Genomic DNA, 21,773 nt, shown 5'->3' on the forward strand with positions numbered 1-21,773 from the left:
GAGAAATCTCTACAGCACCTCTCGTAGGGGTGCCCTGGTTCAAGCGCAGCTCTTCAACCAAAACGGTCCCCGCGTCCCTGATCCTCACAGAGACTGGAACGGCCGCCTTGGCCCCTCTGTGATGTCCCCCACACTCTGTAGCGTGAGGGTGAAACGTTACGACTTCCTCATACTCAAGGTTGAGTGTGTTTTACACTTTTATATATCTTCTTTTTTTTTTTAAATCAGATTGATTTCCTAAATTCAGTGATAGTAGACCTGCAAAGGAAGAACCAAGACCTCAAGATGAAGGTGGAGATGATGTCGGAAGCAGCCCTTAACGGGAACGGCGAGGACCTGAACAGCTATGACAGGTACCATTTATAGGCCCTGTGGACTGCAGCCATCGAGATCAATGTTTTATTTTTTTATTCTTTATTTTATTTGAGAGGTAGAGTTCAGACAGAGAGAGGGACAGACAGAGAGAAAAGTCTTCCTTCCATTGGTTCTCTCCCCAAACGGCCTCAGTGGCAAGAGCTGAGCCGATCCGTAGCCCGGAGCCAGGAGCCTCTTTCGGGTCTCCCACGTGGCGGGGTGCAGGGGCCCAAGCACTTGGGCCATCCTCCACTGCCTTCTCGGGCCACAGCAGAGAGGTGGATCAGAAGAGGAGCAGCCAGGACTAGAACTGGTGCCCATATGGGATGCCGGCACTGCATGCAGAGGCTTAGCCCACTGTGCCACAGCGCTGGCCCTGAAATCAGTGTGCTTTAAAAGTTACATTAGTAGACTGTGAAAACAGAAACTGCTTGTGGTTTCTTTGCCACAAGTAGACATCTGCAAACCTGGCCAGAGAGAAGCTTCTAAGACCCGAGACTCACAGACTGGGCTGTAATTAGTTCTTGCTTATTTTTAAAAATTATTTCCAAGTGTTAACTGCCCCTAGAATTCGTCCTGATAGAGTTCCCGCTTTTCCGTTAACATATGCAGTGATGACCAGGAGAGACAGTCCAAGAAGAAACCCCGCCTCTTCTGTGACATCTGTGACTGCTTCGACCTCCACGACACGGAGGATTGTCCCACCCAGGCACAGATGGCGGAAGACCCTCCGCACTCCACGCACCACGGCAGCCGGAGCGAGGAGCGCCCGTACTGCGAGATCTGTGAGATGTTTGGGCACTGGGCAACCAACTGCAACGACGACGAGACCTTCTGACGGCGTCTGGGGCCGAACGGCCGCTCGGACTCCGCGGCGAGGCAGCCCACACCAGCACCGGCGCAGACTGCGCGAAAGCTCGCGATATTTTCGACCCCCACCAACAAACCTAAGAAAGTATTTTGATCTTGAACAAATCGCCCTTTAGTCCCCCCTCGTAAGTTAGACTGATAAACACTCGGTAGGTGAGTCTTCACCCCGACTTTGTTTTCTTGCTTGTTCGGTTGAAGACGCTGCACCAGATGCCGTTGCATTTGCTGTCCCCAGAGAAGCCTCCCAGAACCATCCTCCCCCTCACGACGCCCTATTTAAGTAACTTAAATTATGCCGTTACTTTTCGTATTTGCACTAAAATATTTGCAGGCTGCATTTTTTGTATATTTAGATTTTTTTTTTTTTTTTGGTGAAGCTTTGACACTGGAATGAGTTGAAAAATGTACCATTTTGCATTTTCATTGACTCATTTAAAGTATTTTATTGCTAATCAAAGAAATACCTGAGCTCTTTGCACTACCTGTTATCAGTAGTGCCTTTTTATCAGGCTTGATGACAAGCAGGTGTGATTACAAAATCATGGAACAGGTGAAGGGAGGGAGAGGCCCCCGCCTGCTGTGGGCCATTTTATACTCTATATGCTGCACCCACTTCTCTACTGTGCTGTCCTGTTTATTGGTTTTGCATAAGTTCAGCTTCCATATATTATATGTACATATTTTTTTAAAAAATCTATATTTTGGGAAAAAACATACACAACGTGTCTTTCTTTTCAGATTTTTACCTTTAAGAAAAAGAAAATACTTAAAATGAGCATTGCGACATAATAGACTAGGACAAAAATAGCATCAGGTGGCTCCGCAACTGTTTTTCCCTTTTTATTTTGTTTACCATCCCCAACTAGAAGAATTTTCTCCATTTTCTTTCTTTAGCAGATATCTCCAGCAGTCAGTTAAGCCACTAGACAGCACCAAAATTAAACAATCTACAGTCTTCCTTTACAAGGTTTTTTACTGTGTTTTTAGATGAATGTATGATGAGAAATTCAACAATAATTTTGGATTTTCTTATCACAAAAAAAATGAAGGACCTCAACCATCAGAACAGTTCATCAACCAATCTGAATCCATTTCTCTTCATTTGAATGTCTTCTAAAATATGTACAAAGTCATCAAATGTGTATTCCACGCTACATGTATAATAAATAAGAACTTCTATAACTGTATATATGCCTTTGTTGTATTTTCCCCTCAAGATGATCAACTGTGTGCTGGACAAGTGAATATTAAATACATCTATTGCCAGTGAAATTTTTAGTTACGAAGATAATAGGAACTGTTTCACAAACAAAACATGTAAAGCAGTATTAAAACTTGAGCAAAAAAAGTGTTCTGTATCTACTTTAATAAATGGGTATTCTTTTTGTCAGTGGTAGTAAATTCATTATTACCTGCTGTATTTTCTACAGTGGTTTTTCTTCAAATAAGCAAACTCTGCAGGTCCGAATAGCAATTCTGTTGCAGTCTTTTTGCTAAATAGCTTTTAAGAAACTGGTTTTATCAGTGTTTTGTGACCCATTTAGCATTAAATACCTAAGGTTGTTACCCTTGTTGTATCCCATTACATGACAAACATATGTGGTACCATTGGTACCATGTAGTAGCGACTATTTTTATTAACCCATGGAAATTTACAAAAATGATCACTGAACCATTTCAGTGCCAAACTTATGAACATGGGTTTTATAAAGACGGGTCCATCCACCGTGTCTCCAAAGCAGAATTACTACTTTGGCGAGAACGTTACGGGGCTCATCCCACAAGGGCGCCGGAGTCCCGGTTGCTCCACTTCCGATCCAGCTCTCTGCTACTGCGCCCGTGAGCAGCAGATGACGGCTCAAGTACTTGGGCCCCTGGATGGAATTCCAGGTTCCTGGCTTCAGCCTGGCCTAGCAGGGCCATTGTGGCCTTTTGGGGAGGAGCCAGCAGATGGAAGAGTTCTTGCTCATTTGCATACATCTTACCTTTCCTATATAATACCCTAAAGTCAGGTCTCAATTCAGTGTTGACCTCAGGTGATCAGAGGACGCGAGTACTTTTTTTTTTATTTTTGACAGAGTGGTCAGAGAGAGCCAGAGAGAGAGAGAAAGGTCTTCCTTTGCCGTTGGTTCACCCTCCAATGGCCGCTGCAGCCGGCGCACTGTGCTGATCCAAAGCCAGGAGCCAGGTGATTCTCCTGGTCTCCCATGGGGTGCAGGGCCCAAGCACTTGGGCCATCCTCCACTGCACCCCCTGGCCACAGCAGAGAGCTGGCCTGGCAGAGGGGCAACCGGGACGGAATCCGGTGCCCCGACCGGGACTGGAACCCGGTGTGCCGGCGCCGCAAGGGGGAGGATTAGCCTAGTGAGCCGCGGCGCCGGCCACGAGTACTATTTCTACGCCACCTGTAGCAGCACAGCGATCTCTCTTGATCTGGGAGACCTGACCACCTGCGGGCCTGTGGGGTGGGTGCCGGGGTCCCCTCCCTGCCACACGTGGGACACCTGCACTGAGCTCCTGGGCCCCTCCCGCCCCCCGCCCCAGGCGCTGCAGGCATTTAGGGAGTGAGCCAGTGGGTGTCAGCTTGCAGGGTCCCTGCGGTCAAGTAGATGCTTTTAAAATCCGTTGTAGGGGCTGCGTTGTGGTGCGGCGGTTAAGCGAGGGAATGCGTGGGCTTCCTTCACCCTGCGCAGGTCTCCTCTGGGAGCCGTTGGCACCCTCCTGACAGCTCAGACTTGGCCCGCTAAGCTCCACGTGTGTTCTCACGATGTCCCCATGGCAGTCCCCGCTGAGCAAAAGCCCAGGCCAGAGGCGTCTGCGCGGGTGACGGCTCGCCAGCCACTCTGGAAGGGGGACGTCCCGGCTGGCTGCCCGCCTGCGTCGCCTCCATTTCACTGCTGGGCACTCCGCGGCCACCGCCCAGCCAGCCTCCGAGACCCGATCCCGAACGGCCCGTTTCCACCCCAAAGTCTCGAAATGCGGGTCCTCAGTGTCCCCCTCTCCGCGGCCCCCCGCTAAGCCTGTCACTGACAGGCAGGATCGCACTCACCTCCCCCGGGGCCTCACAGCCTTAGGCCAGGCAACCAGCGCACCTCCCTGACCCAGCTGGTGCTGCAGTCCCGCGCTGACGGCCCCGGGCCGAAGAAGCCCCCCAAGCCCCAAGAGCCTTAACTAGTGCGAAGTTTAGGGCCTTTTGAGGAACATAATTCAAAACACTTCCATTTAAGTTGCCACTTTATACCAAGTACCCTTGCTGCTGAGAAAGAAGTCGCAATTTTTAGGCGGGTCGCCTGACAGCAGCTCATTTTTTAACCCCCCTCGTCAGCGCCCGTTGTAAGGTAGGATCTGAAACGGGCCGGCCCCGGCCAACTTCTGAGGCTGCGACAAAGCGGAAAGGGACGGACGCCAGACGGCAGGAAGGCGGAGTGTCACTTCCGGGTTTTGGCGCGCGCCAGCCGCTCTGGTCACGTGGACAGGTCAATCACGTGACCAGGGTGCGTGCGCCCGGCGCTCTGAGGGGCCCGACGCCGTTGGAGTCGGGGGCGGGGCGGGGGGAACATGGCGGCGCACCTGTCCTACGGGCGAGTGAACCTGAACGTGCTGCGCGAGGCAGTGCGCCGCGAGCTGCGCGAGTTCCTGGACAAGTGCGCGGGAAGCAAGGTGAGGGGCCGGAGGCAGCGCCGCCGCCCTCGGTCCGGCTGGGTCTTACCCGGCCCCTGACCGCCTGAGCTCCCGGGGGCTTGCGGAGAAAGGAGCCCCGCGCCCGCGTGCAAAGCGGAGAGAGCCTGGGCGACAGCCGGCAGTCGGTGTTCTGACACCGCGGAGGGAGCCGCAGCGCGGGGGATGGGGGCGCGTCGCGCGCCCTCCGGGTCTGCAGAAGCGGATCGGAGCCCGGCCCGAGGCCCTCCGCTGGCAGTGCCGGCGCCGGGCGTACCCTCCCTCCCCTCCCTGCCTCCTGGTCTCTGAGTTCAGAGGACCCCAGCCCTTCAGAGAAGGGGGCTCTGAGGGCTCCCACTCCCGCAGCACCCCTGAAGCACCAGCACCCACAGCCTCCGTGCACGCACGATGGGGCTCTGACCTGGCCCGCCTGAATCGGGAAGCTCGCCGGGCTCAGAACTGGAGCCCGGGGCTTCACGGGGCGGAAGCGGTGTTTCCTCTCCCCGAGAGCCTGGCGGTGCAGCCGGGAGCCTCAGGAACCAGGCCTGGGTAGACAGGAGGTTGAGCGAATAAAGCAGGCTAAACCGTAGGGGTGCAAATGTCACAGAAATCTAAAACCGCGGGTTGCGCACTGGCTGCGTATTCAAGTTCTGCAAAACGTTGCTTCCTCTGTGCGTAGAAATCCCCGTTGTCTGTCAACTGAGTGTCGGTTTCCAGCTGTTTAAGATCTTTCAGTTAGAAAAAGGCATGATGCTGGAGTGTAGCGTAGAGATGCCCGGGCGGCCCCGGAGCAATGGTCTGGTGTCCCGAGGTCGCGGGCTGGGGCTTTGGCTCCCTGTCAGTATGTTCATGAGGTCCAAGGACCTGGACAGGTGCCGAAACCCCGAGGCCGCCCGTCAAAGTAAGATTGATGGTGCTGTGTAACTGACATTTCCCCGTGTAGTTTTTTTTTAAAGATTTTATTTATTCATTCGACAGGTAGAGCTACAGAGAGTGACAGAGAGAAGGGTCTTCCTTCTGTAGGTTCGCTCGCCAAATAGGAGCCAGGTGCTTCTCCTGGTCTCCTATGCGGGTGCAGGGCCCAAGCACTTGGGCCATCCTCCACTGCTTTCCCAGGCCACAGCAGAGAGCTGGACTGGAAGAGGGGCAACCAGGACTAGAACCCAGTGCCCCAACTGGGACTAGAACCCAGCGCCCATATGGGATGCCGGGCCGCAGGCGGAGGGTTAACCAAGTGAGCCAGGGCACCGGCCCCCCCATACAGTTTCGTCAAACAGTGACAGGTGCACAACCAACTGTTCTTGCTGTGGGAGCAGTGGCCAGCTCAGCCTCCCTAGGGCTGCGGGAGCATGACCTGCTCCTTAATGATGTGGTCAGAGCCCAGTGCAGTTTTGGACTCGAGAGTTTGACGTAAATACTCCTGCTGTGCAGGATCGCTGTTTTGCGTTGGTGTTATTGAAATTCCCGAGATTGGCTGTAACAGCAATGTTTCTCCCCTCTCACAGGCAATAGTTTGGGATGAGTACTTAACAGGACCATTTGGCCTGATTGCACAGTACTCACTACTGAAGGTAAGTGAGCTCTCTGGGGTTCGTTCCAGGATTGTAACTGTGGACGTTAGCGGTATCTGAGTATGTGGCTTGCACAGCTGTTTGATGCTGAACGTGGGGCAGGCGTTTGGCGTCGCGGTCGACACCTGCAGCCCGTATCAGGGTGCCTGATTGCGGCACTCGGCTCTGCCCTGACTCCGCCTGGCGATGATGCAGACCCTGGAAGGCAGTGGTGATGGTTCAGGGGGTTGGGTTCCTGCCACCCTGGTGGGAGGCCTGGGATGAATTCCTGTGTCCTGGCTTCTGCTGTCGCAGGCCTTGGGGAGTGAACCAGCAGGCAAGAGCTCTGTCTCTCTCTGCCTCTCAGAAGAATAAACAAAACACTGAATCTGTTGTGTGATTGACGTTTTCCGTTCAGTGGTCTGTGCTGTTCTAGCATTATAATGTGTGACCATTACCTGATGTCTTTGATAGATTATCGAATGACAGTCATTTGAATGCTGGTGCACCAATAGTGACATTATCCTGAAATTTTGTCTTTTATGCATAGAAGCTCTTCAGAAATTCATGGAAAGAGGAATTAAAAAATAAATTTATTTTGGTGCAAGAAATTTTTGAAACCCAAAATTTTTGTAATAGCATTTTCCATACAATTTTTTGTTAGATTTATTTTATTTATTTGAAAGACAGAGTTACAGAGAGAGGTAGAGCCATAGAGAGAGAGAGAGAGAGGTCTTCCATCTGCTGGTTCACTCCCCAGTTGGCCGCACGGCTGGAGCTGTGCTGATCTGAAGCCAGGAGCCTCTTCCAGGTCTCCCATGCAGGTGCAGGGGCCCAAGGAGTTGGGCCACCTTCCACTGCTTTCCCAGGCCGTAGCAGAGAGCTGGATCAGAAGTGGAGCAGCCGGGACTCAAACCAACGCTCATATTGGACACTGGTGCTGCAGCCTGGGGCTTTAACCCACTGTGCCATAGCGCTGGCCCCTTCTATAAACTTTTTTTTTTTTTTTTAAGATTTATTTATTTGAAAGTCAGAGTCCCACAGAGAGGAGAGGCAGAGAGAGAGAGAGAGAGAGAGAGAGAGAGAGAGGTCTTCCATCCGATGGTTCACTCCCCAGTTGACTGCAACGGCCAGAGCTGTGCCGATCCAAAGCCAGGAGCCAGGAGCTTCTTCTGGGTCTTCCACGTGGATGCAGGGGCCCAAGGACTTGGACCATCGTATACTGCTTTCCTAGGCCACAGCAGAGAGCTGGTTTGGAAGTAGTGCAGCTGGGTCTCGGGTCTCAAACCGGTGCCCATATGGGATGTCAGCACTTCAGGCCAGGGCGTTAACCCACTGTGCCACAGCTCCAGCCCCTTTTTAAAAGGTTTTGTTTTATTTATGTCAAAAGCAGAGCAACAGACAGGGAGAGACAGAGACAGAGATCTTCCATCCACTAGTGTACTCCCCAAGTGGCTGCAGCTGCCAGGGCAGAGCCAGATCAAAGCCAGGAGCTTCATCCAGGTCTCCCATGCGGGTGCAGGGACCTAGGCACTTGGGCCAGGGGCCAACTCCCGCTGCTTTTCCAGGCCACAGCAGGGAGCTGGATCAGAAGCAGAGCAGCCAAGACTCAAACCAGCGCTCTGATACAGAATGCCAGTGGTGCCAGGATGTCAGTAGTGGCTGGACTGGCTATACCATTACCATGCCATCTCCTCTGAAAACTTTGTGAAGGAAGACCTTTGTACACAAGAATTTCAAATCTTTTTTTTTTATCCAAAATAAGCTCATTTTTTAATTCTGTTTTCCACAAATTTTTCGAAGTACCTTCATATTTGGTTTGGGGGGAACTAAATTTTTTTTTAAGATTTATTTCACTTATTTGAAAGAGTTGGAGCTCTTCCATCTGCTGGTTCACTCCCCAAATGGCTGCAAAGGCTGGAGCTGAGCTGATCTGGAGCTTCCAGATCTCCTATGTGGGTGCAGGGCCCAAGCGCTTGGGCCATCCTCCACTGTTTTCCCAGATGCATTAACAGGGAGCTGGATTGGAAGTGGAGCAGCTGGGATTCAAACCAGCAAACATGTGGGATGCGGCAGTGCAGATGGCAGCTTTACTCGCTATGCCACAGTGCCGGCTTGGGGGGGATTCTAAATTTTAGTAATAAAATGCTGATATGCATTTGATTGGAAGTGTTTATAATTTTCTGGGTTTGGAAATGCCAAGTCAACCTCAGGTTTTTGTTAATTTTTTCTGTGTATGTTTTCCAGGAACATGAAGTAGAAAAAATGTTCACACTTAAAGGAAGTCGTTTGCCAGCAGCTGATGTCAAGAATATTATTTTCTTTGTCAGACCCCGGCTAGAATTAATGGATATCATCGCTGAAAATGTGCTCAGGTATCTTAGAGCTCATTTTGGTCTAGGAGAAATTAGATCGATTCTTAGAATAGCTTCCGTGTCCTGAGCTGGAAATTGAACCTATATCAATAAAAAGGACTCTGATTTAAAAAAAGAAAAGAAACCAACAAAGCTCTAATGGTTATTTTTCAGTATATTGTTAATGAATTATATATGAATTGCATAAGCAAAACGAGGGCTGATTAAAATTTCATATAGCATCCAGTCTTCAAAGGAAGCTTGGTCTACAGTCTGCACTCTGTGGTGCAGTTGATCGATGGAGCCCCTAAAGTCTTAAAAGCATACAGACTATTTTTGGCAGCTCACTGTCAAGGGGAGTCGAGGTGGGAGCTGGGGTGGTCTTCCATGCACACGTGAGGCTGTGTGGCTGCATCGGTTTGGGTGAAGATCTGCTTGTTTTCAGTTAAGACACACATAGCCTATGTCAGTAAGCCTCGGAGCCTTCGTGTCCCATGCATGCTTAGCAAGAGTGCTGAAGTGCGGGCTGTGACTGAGCGCTGCCCTCCTTGGCGCGCGTGGAGAGGGAGCCGCGGCTGTCCTGCTTTGGGTCGGAGAGTCAGGAGCCATAGGCGTACCAGCCAGCACTCAGCTGGTGCCTGCTGGGTGCCAGGCAGTGGGGGTGAAATAAGCAAAATAGATCGCACCTCCGAGGAGCCCGTGAAGTAACGACTGTGTTTCCTTTGCAGCGAAGACAGACGTGGCCCAACCAGAGACTTCCACATCTTGTTTGTGCCACGCCGGAGCTTGCTGTGCGAACAGCGGTTGAAGGACCTGGGTGTTCTGGGCTCTTTTATTCACAGGGAGGAGTACAGCTTAGACCTCATCCCATTCGATGGGGATCTCTTATCCATGGAGTCAGAGGGCGCGTTCAAAGTAAGTCTGTCCTCTTCCTGACGTCAGCCTCTAACTGTTGCCAAACTGGTGGGTGTGGAAGTGTCACAAAACTGTTCCAAGTCAGATTCGGTGATTGCTGTGAGGCTGAGTGTTCATATTGTCTGAGCAAGCAAACGACTTCATGTATTTGGCCATTTTTTCTTCTTGAAAATTATTTTTTTCTTAAGATTTATGTATTTATTTAAAAGGCAGAGTGACAGAGAGAGAAGGAGAGGCAGAGAGAGAGAGATCTTCCATCTGCTGGTTCACTCCCCACTTGGCAGCAACAGCCGGTACTGGGCCTGCCTGAAGCCAGGAGACAGGAGCGTCATCCAGGTCTCCCACGTGCGTGGCAGGGACTGAAGCACGTGGGCCATCTTCTGGGCTTTCCCAGGAGCGTCAGCAGAAGGCTGGCACCGGCACCGCCCTTGGATATGGGCCGCCAGTATCACAAGCAGCAGCTTAACCCCTGTGCACGACACTGCCCCGAAAATTCTTTATATTTGAATATTAATCATTATGGGTTATAAAAGTTGCAGGTATCTTCTCCTAGTCTATGGTCTTTTAACTTTTTAATGTTTTTTATGTAGACATTTTCCATTAAAAATAGTTAAATTTTTAAAACAATAGCTTTATTGCATTTCACATAGCATAAGATCCATTCCTTTTTTTTTTTTTTAAAGATTATTTTATTTGAAAGAGTTACAGAGAGAGGGAGAGACAGAGAGACAGAGAGAGACAGAGAGGTCTTCCTCCACTGGTTCACTTCCTAGATGACTGCAATGGCCAGAGCTGCGCTGATCCAAAGCCAGGAGCCAGGAGCTTCTTCCAGGTTTCCCATGTGGGTGCAGGGGCCCAAGGACTTGGGCCATCTTTTATTGCTTTCCCAAGCCATAGCAGAGAGCTGAATAGGAAGTGGAGCAGCCAGGACTTGAACCTGCAGCCGTATGGGATGCCAGCACTGCAGGCGGCAGCTTTACTTGCTATACCACAGTGCCAGCCCCACCCTGCACTGTTAGTGGTCCATCCTTATCCTTTCTTGCAGCCACTGCCAACCGCTCATCTGCTTTGTATGAATTGCTTATGCTACACATTTCTTATAAATGAAATAATATAATATGTGATCTTTTGTGTCTGGCTTCTTTCACTTGGCAGAATATTTTCAGGGTTCATCCATGTTGCAGCTGTGTCAATGTGATTCCTATATAAGGCCAAATAGGACTCTGTTATAATGATAGCCCATATTTTATTTGTCCTTCATAAGTTTTTGGGCACTTGACAGGTTTTTCCCATAGTGTTATGGCGCCATGAACATGCAGCAGGTTTTTCCATTTGTCTTACATGCACCTGGATGAGGAATTGTTGGGCGTGTGGTAACCGTGCTAACAGTTTGAGGAAACTGCACAGCGGCAGAGCCACCTCGTACTCCCGCAGCAGTGAGGGGCCCCAGCACAGACACTTGTCACTGGCTTTCTGAACTTGGCCATCCACCTCTGCCTTTCATAAATAAATCAGTCTTTTAAATTTTTTTTTAAATATTTACTTATTTGAAAAGCAGAGTTACAGAGACAGTGAGGGAAAGTCAGAGAGAGAGATCTTCTGTCTGCTGGTCCACTCCCAAAATGGCCACAGTGGCCAGGCCAAAATCAGGAGCCAGGAGCTTCTTCCAGGTTTTTCACCTGGGTGCAGGGGCCCAAGGACTTGGGCCATCTTCCACTGCTTTCCTAGGCGCACAAGTGGGGAGCTAGACTGATAGTGGAATAGCCAGGACTTGAACTGGCACCCCTGTGGGATGCCAGCATTGCAGATGGTGATTTAACCTGGTGTGCTACAGCACCAGCCCCTCTTCCTTGTTTTTTTGTTGTTTTTTTGTTGTTTTTTTTTTTTTTTTTTTTTTTTTTGACAGGCAGAGTGGATAGTAAGAGAGAGAGAGACAGAGAGAAAGGTCTTCCTTTTGCCGTTGGTTCACCCTCCAATGGCCGCTGTGGCCGGCGCACCGCGCTGATCCGAAGCCAGGAGCCAGGTGCTTCTCCTGGTCTCCCATGGGGTGCAGGGCCCAAGCACCTGGGCCATCCTCCACTGCACTCCCTGGCCACAGCAGAGAGCTGGCCTGGAAGAGGGGCAACCGGGACAGAATCCGGTGCCCTGACCGGGACTAGAACCCGGTGTGCCAGCGCCGCTAGGTGGAGGATTAGCCTAGTGAGCCACGGCGCCGGCCTCTTCCTTGGTTTTAATTTGCATTTCCATATTGAGAAATGATCGTCTTTCCATGTGCTTAATAGCTGTTTATCTCCTATTGGAGAAGTCTCTCTTGGGATCACTTGCCCATTTAAAAACTTGGGTTATTTTGGTTTTCTTATAAGAAAAAGAGCAGTTTTGGATTCACAGCAACAGTAAGCAGGAGGTGCAGAGGTTTCTCATATTCTCCTCGACACGCGTGGTCGCCTCATTACCCCCGTCCCCCTCAGAGTGGCACAGTGACACACGATCGGCACCCTGGGTCTGCAGTTCACCCTGGGGCTCACTCTCGCTGGTGCATGCTCTGTGGGCTGGGACCGATGCAAGGGGTCTTCAGAAAGCTCATGGAGAACGTGTACGATGAGAGAACAGTGTGTGGATTTCAGCGCTGCTTTGCAGCGAAGCAAACTGCTCTCGGAATTCCATTTTCCCGTGAACTTTTCCAAGTCCCCTCGTGTGTTCCACCAGACTAGTGTTGCACAGACTTGTTTCTCTCTTTGTTGACGCGGTTTTTGGTTTCCAACAAAACTGAGCAAAAGGTGCCAATTTCACTGCCCTAAAGATTTGTTCTAGATGCAGATCTCTTACAGACGTGGGATTCTGTGAGTCTGCTTTACTTACTCGGGGAGGGTCCTGCTCTTCAACCCGCAAGTTTTTCCTGCATCTCTTTTCTCATTACTTGTGCTTTTGATGTTGTATCCAAGAAATGGTTGCCTAATCTGAAGTCACATGATTGACTCCTTTGTATTCTTTTTTTTTTTTTTTTTTTTTTTAATTTTTTGACAAGCAGAGTGGACAGTGAGAGAGAGAGACAGAGAGAAAGGTCTTCCTTTGCCGTTGGTTCACCCTTCAATGGCCGCCACGGCTGGTGCACCGCACTGATCCGATGGCAGAAGCCAGGTGCTTTTCCTGGTCTCCCATGGGGTGCAGGGCCCAAGCACTTGGGCCATCCTCCACTGCACTCCCGGGCCACAGCAGAGAGCTGGCCTGGAAGAGGGGCAACCGGGACAGAATCCGGCGCCCCAACCGGGACTAGAACCCGGTGTGCCGGCGCTGCAAGGTGGAGGATTAGCCTAGTGAGCCGCGGCGCCGGCCTCCTTTGTATTCTTCTAAGAGTTTTATAATTGTAGCTCTCACATTTAGGCCTTTTGCATACTTTTGTGTGCAGTGTGAGGTGGGTGTCCAACTTCATTCTTTGTATGTGGACATCAATTTGTTCCAGAACCTTTTGCTGACAAGGCTGTTTTTCCTCCTTGAATTGTCTCGGTATCCTCGTTGAGAATCAGTTGCCCACAAATGCAGATGCACGGGTTTATTTCTGGTCTCAGTTCTGTTCCACTGATTGACGTGTCTGTCTGTAAGCCGGCACCACCACACCGTGGCGGTTGCTGTAGCTTTCTTGGAAACTGAAGTCAGGCGGTGAGTTGTTGGTCCTCACGCAGATGCATATACCGCCTTTGCTGGGTGTTTGTGCTTTTTGGATCTTACTAAATCTTTCTCCACCATAAAGACATTGAAAATCTTTCATTTCTTTAAAAATTTTTCAAGTTTTGCTTTTCCTATGTGGTCTTTAATCTGCCTTGAGTTCTGTGTGCGCGTGTACATGTGCATGTCCACATGTGTGTGTGTGTGTCCGCGTGTGGCCTTCATCTGTGGTCAGCACGTGTGGACCCTGCTGTCTGCTGTAGAAAGAGCCAGGTGTTCTCTTGCGTGGGACTTGGCGGGGTGCGGAGAATACGTGCGTTTTGTGTGTTAGCGTGTGGTGGTCCCACGCTCTCCTACCAGAGTTACGAATGACAGAACTCATTTGCTGATGTAATTTTTATTCATCAACCTTTTATTCAAGATCTTTTTTTTATTAATAAAAAGGTTTATTTATTTATTTACTTGAAAGGCAGGGTTAGAAAGAGGGAGACAGAAAGAGATTCTGTCTGCTGGTTCATCCCCCAAATGGGCACAATGACCAGGCTGGGCCAGGCTGCAGCCAGGAGCTTCATCTGGGTTTCCCACATGGGTGGCAGGGACCCCGGCACTTGGGCCATCCTGTGCTGCTTTCCCAGGCCATCAGCAGGGAGCTGGATCAGAAGTGCAGCATCGGGGACACGAACCAGTGCCCAAATGGGAAGCCAGTGTCTTAGGCAGTGGCTTTACCAGCTACGCCGCAGCGCCTGTCCCTATCTAAGAGCTTTCTTTCTTTCTTTTTTTTTTTTTTAATTTGTTTTATTTTTGACAGTCAGAGTTAGTGAGAGAGAGAGAGCAGAGAGAAAGGTCTTCCTTCTGTTGGTTCACCCCCAAAATGGCCGCCACGGCCAGCGCTGCGCTGATCTGAAGCCAGGAGCCAGGTGCTTCTCCTGGTCTCCCATGTGGGTGCAGGGCCCAAGGACTTGGGCCATCCTCCACTGCTTTCCCAGGCCACAGCAGAGAGCTGGACTGGAAGAGGGGCAACCGGGACAGAATCCGGCGCCCCGACCGGGACTAGAACCCGGGGTGCAGGCACCACAGGTGGAGGATTAGCCTAGTGAGCCATGGCGCCGGGCTATCTAAGAGCTTTTAAACTCAGAACTGAGTGGACGTGCAGGTGAGTGCTTCTCTTCCAGAAGCGCTGCCCGGGGAAGCTGCTTGCGTGGCCGAGACCCCAGACAGCAGCCTTGTGAAGTGGACTTGGGTCCCCAGCAGTGCGGGGAAGAATGGAAATGATGCAGTGTCGGGGCAGAACCCTGGCACCAGGAGCAGCACCCGGTGGCCTGACAGTACCAGCCTGTGTCCTCCTACCCTACAGGAGTGCTACCTGGACGGTGACCAGACGAGCCTGTACCATGCGGCCAAGGGGCTGATGACCCTGCAAGCTCTGTACGGAACCATCCCCCAGATCTTCGGGAAAGGAGACTGCGCTCGGGTGAGAACCTGCTGCTTTCTCCCCAAACCAGGCCCAGTGGGAACCTCTTACACACAGCAGAGCCTCTCCATTCTCGAAGTCTCTGTTCGAGAATGTGCCCTCTGGCTTAGGTGAACTTCCAGCACCTGGATCAGCGCTCACAGGGCTTCGCGGCCAGGCCAGGTGGTGAGGATCGAAGCCCCTCTGCCTCCCGTTTGCCCTTTCAGACTGTGGACAAGTCCCCAACACGGTGAACCCAGTGTCACAGTTTGCACGCAGCTGTGCTTCTTGTTGATTTTGCTGATTAAAATGGCCCCTGGGCATAGCGCTGAAGTGCCGCCGCGTGTTCCCTTTGGGGCTAACACAGGTGCTGGAGAAGCGCCGTCCGGCCCCGGGTGGCACGGCCAGTGGTGGAGAGCAGGACGGGAATGAACGGGCAGCATACACGAAGTCCGGTTCCATTCAGCAGAAACATGCATGAACTAAGGTCATGTGTCGATCAGTGGAGAAAGATGGCTCATTGTTAATGCAGTGTTTGCAGTGACTTTGGAAAACTTTAGGAAAACTGCTTCCGGTGACAAGAACACACGGTGTCAGATTTTATGCCGTACCAGGAAGCAGCAGCCACGCTGGCTGCAGCATTGGCGCTGGCAGCCCGCCCCGAGTGCTCCTCCGTAGCCATGGCTTTCTTGCCGTCCTGCTCCCCCTGGCTCGTCTCCTTTTGTTTAGTTAAATCCTGCAGTCTGCTAGTTCCCAGAAGGGCCCCAGCTGATCCCGTGTTTTCTTTCCAGCAAGTGGCCAACATGATGATCCGGATGAAGAGAGAGTTCACTGGAAGCCAAAATTCAGTATTTCCTGTTTTTGATAACCTGCTGCTGCTTGATCGGAACGTGGACTTATTAACACCTCTCGCCACTCAGCTTACGTATGAAGGACTCATCGACGAAATTTACGGCATTCAGAACAGTAAGTAAGGACTGCCGCTCCCACTGGTGGGTGGCGCGTGGCAGTCCCCTGGTTATGCTGCAGAGGTAAGCACTGTCTGAAGCCAGAGAGCCGGCTTTAGTGATGACTGCCAAGTGCGGGTTAATAGGAGCCGTCTCAGAAGCAATGTGGCAACCTTAAGACTTTCCACCTCTTGGCCCGAGAGTCCGGAGCCCCAGAATGTCCCTTTAGGAATCTGGAAAAGGAGATCACAGATTTTGTGTAAAAATTTGTCTTGCCACTTCTGTATCGGAATTTTATAAATTATCCAGAAGTTGAGAACATAATAAAATGCATGGAGCCATTAGAGTAATAAATGTGGGACACAAGACACTGTAACCACACTTATTTGTAAGTGTTATGTGTACGCACTGGTGTGCCTGTGTATTCCAGACTACACACGTGGTGCACTTGTACAGAGAGAGTACACGGGACCCTGGGAGAGAAACCCTGCAGGGAGAGCACGTGGCCGTGCCCCAGTGACCCTGTCAGAAGGCGTCCTTCTCAGGCAAATCAGAGAGGACTTGAAGACAGGAAAGTGCTGGCCTGGCTTTGCACACTGCTTGGTCGGGGACCCAAGGGCTGGCCAGGCGTTCAGGGCCCAGGACAGTGCTGGGCCCCTGCTGGCAGAGGCCGAGGGTTGGCACAGGCAGCACTGCAGATCCGCGGCACGGGGGAAGAGGCAGCGTCCGTCTGGGTTTGGAAAGTAGGGTGACTTTCTATGGAGGCACTGCCACGGGGGACATGGGCCACCGGGCAGCCTCTTGCTGGAGCAGAGAGCACAGATGGAGAAACACTCTGGGGAAAAGACTAAGACAGGAGCCTGGGGTCACCGAGCAAAGGCTCAGCAGGGCCCTGGAGTCCGTGCTTGGCAGCTTACAAGGTCAGAGGTCACAAGTGCACTGTGTTTGGTTTGGGCCCACGTGATGTTTATTGGTGTCACCATTTATAAATTGAGAAATTTTTAATAATTCTGATTTATGCCTTATCTTTAAAAATATTAGCAGCTTGGCAGCCCCGAGGCCATGTGCCCATGAGGCATGCGGTTCCCAGGGGAGCTGTCCCTGTGGACAGTGTCCCTGCCCCCAGCTCACCACAGACCCTACCGTGCCCTGTCCACCAGGCCTCCTTCCCTCAGGGATGGACATTGGCCTGCTGGTTAAGACATCCACGTCCCACGTCGGAGGACAGGGGTTCGATTCCCAGCTCCAGCTCGTGACTCCAGCTCCCTGCTCATGAGACCCTGGGAGGTAGCAGCGATGGCTCAGGTAATGGGGTTCCTGCCACCCATGTGAAGACCTGGATGAGGCTCCTGGCTGCAGCCAGACCCAGCCCCCCACTGGGGGCATTTGGGAACTGAACCAGCACATGAGCATGCTCTGTCTTGCTCACTCTCTGCCTCTCAAGTAAATTTTTAAAAACATGGAATCAGGTGGTATAAATTGTTTTGAACTTCATTTTTTACTTGGTAGGATAATGGGCATTTCCCCACATATGCATAATTTATTAGTTAGGCTAAAATCCACTGTGTCTGTTATGCTCTGGGGTGTAGTAATTTCCCTAATGTGGAGCATTTTAGCTTGTTTTATTTTTGTGGTTATAAAGTTAGCCATAACATGAGATTTGTTTCAGAGATCCAGTTACTTTCTTTCCCTGCATAACCTGATGCAGTATTTTTTTTTAAAGATTTATTTATATATTTGAAAGTCAGAGTTACACACAGAGGAGAGGCAGAGGCAGTGAGAGAGAGAGAGAGAGGGGGAGAGAGAGAGGGAGAGGGAGAGGGAGAGGGAGAGGTCTTCCATCCACTGGTTCACTCCCCAGTTGGCCACAACGGCTGGAGCTGTGCCAATCTGAAGCCAGGAGTCAGGAGCTTCTTCCCAGTCTCCCATGTGGGTGTGGAGGCCCAAGGACTTGGGACATCTTCTACTGCTTTCCCAGGCTATAGCAGAGAGCTGGATCAGAAGTGGAGCAGCCGGGACTCAAACCAGCGCCCATATGGAATGCCAGCACTGCAGGTGGTGGCTTTACCCGCTACACCACAGCGCCGGCCCCTGCATTTTTTTTTTTTTTTTTAAGATTTACTTATTTATTTGAAAGAGTAACAAAGAGAGATACCCTCCATTTGCTAGTTCATTCCTCAAATGGCTGCAACAGGAAGCCAGGAGCCAGGAACCCCGTCTGGGTCTTCCACATGGACGGTGGAGGCCCAAGCACTTCGTCCATCCTGCGCTGCTTTCCCTGGGACGTTAGCAGAAAGCCGGATTGGAAGCAGAGCAACCAAGACCAGCACTGCTGCTCCCGGGTGGGGCACCAGTCACGGTGGCAGCTTGGCCACACCGGCGTCTAACACGGGATGTTCTGGGTCAAAAGGTGCTGACTTTCTAAGGCACCAGTACATGTGGGAGTTTATTCTAGATGATTCTGTGAAGACCAAGAAAATAAATACGTTAGGCTTCTGTGTGTTATTCAGAGCAGGTTGCACAGAGCAGTCCCCTTGCCTCTGCCCTTGTGTGGAAGCAGCCGCACATGATACACAAAGAATGGCCATGGCCTGGGCCGGTCAACTGTATGTGTAAAAGTAGGCAGTGCGTGGCATTTGGCCCTGAGGCCAGGGTTTCTGACCCTTGTTCTGGAGTGGCTTTCATACTGTTTTGGACTGCAACCCACAGAATGAAATGCATCATATAGCTTGACGCAGTCGTACACATGTGCATGTGTGCATAACGCCGAAGCAAAGGTTTTATTTTTTTAAAAAGCAGCTTCTCTTAGCCTGTGTGGTGTATTATGGCATTTCCCCTGCTGTTTCTGTCGCCATTGAGTTGTCTTTTAAATGGGACTTAAAACCCAGCAGCGTGATGTCGTGACCCACCAGTGGGGCATTTCCCGAGAAAGACAGCGGCGAGAGCCTTGCAAGGTTGTGACTGGAAAGGTGGCCTAATCCTTGAGTCGGAGTTTAGGGCCTGGGCGCTGCTCCGTGGTTTCTGTAGACGCCCCAAGGGACGTGAAAAAGGCACCGCAGGCAGAGGCTGCAGCGCCCCGCCTCCTCTGCTGACTGCACGTCTGTGCGGCTCGCCGAGCTGCTCCCTCCCGCTGTTGCCAGGTTACGTCAAGTTGCCGCCCGAGAAGTTTGCCCCCAAGAAGCAGGGCGATGGCAAGGACCTCCCCGCCGAGGCCAAGAAGCTGCAGCTGAATTCTGCCGAGGAGCTCTACGCCGAGATCCGGGACAAGAACTTCAACGCGGTGGGCTCGGTGCTCAGCAAGAAAGCCAAGGTCATCTCGGCGGCCTTCGAGGTGAGGCGGCCTGGGAGCGAGCGCGGGCCCCGGCCGGGCAGGGCTTTGCTGCAGCGGCAGAGCCCACCGGGGAGGCCCCACGGTTTGCTTTTTTGTTTCCTTTTTGTGGATTATTCAGATTTTGAGGTTTATTTATTTATTTTGAAAGAGTTGCAGACAGGGAGAGACACACAGAGAGATCTTCCATCCGCTGCCCTGCTCCCCAGATGGCTGCAATGACCAGCACTGGGCCAGGGCAAAGCCTGGAGCCGGGAGCTTCATCCAGGCCTCCCACGTGGGTGGCAGGGGCTCCAACACCTGGGGTCATCTTCCCCTGCTTTTCCTAGGCCATTGGGCAGGATCTGCATCAGAAGTGGAGCAGCTGGGACACGCACTGACCCACATGGGATGCCAGCATTGTGAGCAGCAGCTTTACCCCCTGCACCACAGCAGAGAAGCAGACAGGAACACAGAGAGGACACCCCCATCTGCTGGTTTACTCCCCAGATGCCTGCAGCGGCTGGGCCTGGGCCAGGGCTGGAGCAGGAGCTGGGAGCCAGGAACCCAATCCAAGTCTCCTGTGTGGTAGCAAGAACCCAGTCACTTGAGCCGTCATCACTGCCTCCCAGCGAGTGCTTTCACAGGAAGCTGAAGTCGAGAGCTAGACCTGGGGATGGAGCCCAGCTACTCTGATGTGGGATGCAGCTGTCTTACCCGAAGTCATTTTTTTAAAGATTGATTTATTTGAAAGGTAGAGTGACAGAGATCTTTCATCCACGTATTCACTTCCCAAATGTCCACAACAACCAGGTTGAAGTCAGGAGCCAGTAGCTGTATCCGGGTTTCCCACACGGGTGGCAGGAACCCAAGTACTTGGGACATCACCTGCTGCCTCCCAGGGGCATGAGCACCAAGCTGGATCAGAAGCATGGAGTGAGGAGCCTGCACTGTGGTGCAGGGAGGCTGCTGTTTATGACGCTGGCATCCCAAGTGCTGTTCAAATCCTGGCTGCTCCACTTCCCATCCAGCTTCCTGCTAATGGCCTGGGAAAGCAGCAGAAGATGGCCCAAGTACTTGGGCCCCTGTCACCCACGTTGGAGATTAGAATGCAATTCCTGGGTCCTGGCTTCAGCCTGGCCCAGACCTGGCTGCTTAGCCATCTGGGAAGTGAACCAACAGATGGAAGAAAACTTTCTTTCTCTCCCCCTCTCTCTCTGTTACTCTGCCTTTCAGGGAAATAAATTAGTTAAAACCTTGAAGAAGAGCAGAGTAGCCAGGTCTGAGCCCAGGTGTTCCCGTATGGGATGGGGCATCCCAGTGGCAGCCTGGCCCACTGGGCTACAACACCGCTCCCCTCCCTTATAATGTTTATTAATGTGAAATGCGGAGTGACAGGAAGGGAGAGAGAGATCTTTAATATGCTGGAGCACTCTCCAAATGCCCACAACAGCCAGGAGTGGGTGTGGTCAAAGCCAGAAGACCAAGTTCAGTCCCAGGCTCCCATGTAGGTGGTAGGCACCTGCATACTTGACCCATCATCTGTTGTTTTCCACATGCATTAGTGGAAAACAAGGAAACCAAGACTCAAACTGGATCTCCAGTATGGGATCCAAATAGCAGCTTGACCTGCTGCACCGCAACACTACCCCCATCTTAGCTGCCAGCTTAAGTCCCGCCTCATTTTCTCTCTCTTTAAGTCTTTCCTAGACCCATAATAAAAGGTATTATGCGAAGTTTTTCCTCCATTTTGGGGAGACATGGGGACACAAATATTTGCAGTTTACAAGCTTTCATCATATATACTTTATCTTCTTTTAAATTATTTCCTTCGTTGCCAAAGAAGCAGCCAGCTGTGCGATAAATAACAGATCCTGTGTAGTAGGACTTGCATTCGTGGTGCGGACTCCGAGTCCTTCCCACGAGACTGGCAGGTGATAATGGGATGAAATCCCCGCAGCCCAGTGCTCTGAAGTCGCGGCTTTGATAGCGCCTTCCTGCCTCCACTTGCCTGTGCTCAGTTCTTGGTGTGTTAAGCTCCCTTTTGAAACACGGGGACTCAGCAACATGACTGGGTATTTGGGCCGGAAGCGTAAACTGGGAGAGTTTTTTGAAAAATGATTTTTGACTGAGTGTATGTGGTCCCAGATTTTACTTTAGTAGGAGTTATTATAGTTATGATTGCTTTCTGTCTTTTTTTTTTTTTTTTTTTGACAGGCAGAGTTAGTGAGAGAAACAGACAGAGAGAAAGGTCTTCCTTCTGTTGGTTCACCCCCCAAATGGCTGCTACAGCCGGCGTGCTACAGCCAGCGCTGTGCCTATCTGAAGCCAGGAGCCAGGTGCTTCTCCTGGTCTCCCATGCAGGTGCAGGGCCCAAGCACTTGGGCCATCCTCCACTGCCTTCCCGGGCCACAGCAGAGAGCTGGACTGGAAGAGGAGCAACTGGGACAGAACCTGGAGTGCCGGCGCCGCCGACGGAGGATTAGCCTAGTGAGCTGCAGCACCGGCCTCTGTCTTTTTTTTTTTTTAAAAGATTTTTATTTATTTTATTTGAGAGAGAGACGAAGAACAGAGAGAAAGGTTTTCCCTCCACTAGTTTACTCCCCAAATTGCTGCATATGCCGGAGCTGGACCAATCCAAAGCCAGGAGCCAGGAGCTTCTTCCGGTCTCTTACTTGGGTGCAGAAGCCCAAGCACTTGGGCCAT

At 51.3% G+C, this 21,773-nt stretch overlaps 2 protein-coding genes across 39 annotated transcripts in view; both read left to right on the plus strand.

Moving 5' to 3' along the window:
* Positions 1-2,614, plus strand: part of CLIP1 (CAP-Gly domain containing linker protein 1) — a 136,650-nt gene extending 134,036 nt beyond the window's left edge. For all 37 annotated transcript variants that reach the window (XR_011385256.1, XR_011385257.1, XM_070066122.1 and 34 more), the window contains 2 exons: positions 229-353; positions 967-2,614. Coding sequence is in view for 35 of the 37 variants with exons in the window: in XM_070066122.1 (XP_069922223.1) it covers positions 229-353; positions 967-1,192 (351 nt within the window). In the remaining 2 variants the exon portion in view is untranslated. The remainder of the gene's footprint in view (positions 1-228; positions 354-966) is intronic.
* A 2,083-nt stretch (positions 2,615-4,697) lies between these two features.
* VPS33A (VPS33A core subunit of CORVET and HOPS complexes) overlaps positions 4,698-21,773 on the plus strand; it is a 31,264-nt gene continuing 14,188 nt past the window's right edge. For both annotated transcript variants that reach the window (XR_515473.4, XM_002722732.5), the window contains exons 1-7: positions 4,698-4,884; positions 6,387-6,452; positions 8,679-8,806; positions 9,514-9,700; positions 14,718-14,834; positions 15,605-15,779; positions 18,901-19,091. Coding sequence is in view for 1 of the 2 variants with exons in the window: in XM_002722732.5 (XP_002722778.1) it covers positions 4,783-4,884; positions 6,387-6,452; positions 8,679-8,806; positions 9,514-9,700; positions 14,718-14,834; positions 15,605-15,779; positions 18,901-19,091 (966 nt within the window). In the remaining variant the exon portion in view is untranslated. The remainder of the gene's footprint in view (positions 4,885-6,386; positions 6,453-8,678; positions 8,807-9,513; positions 9,701-14,717; positions 14,835-15,604; positions 15,780-18,900; positions 19,092-21,773) is intronic.

Source organism: Oryctolagus cuniculus, chromosome 21 (assembly GCF_964237555.1).
Source record: "Oryctolagus cuniculus chromosome 21, mOryCun1.1, whole genome shotgun sequence".
Classification (NCBI taxonomy): domain Eukaryota; kingdom Metazoa; phylum Chordata; class Mammalia; order Lagomorpha; family Leporidae; genus Oryctolagus; species Oryctolagus cuniculus.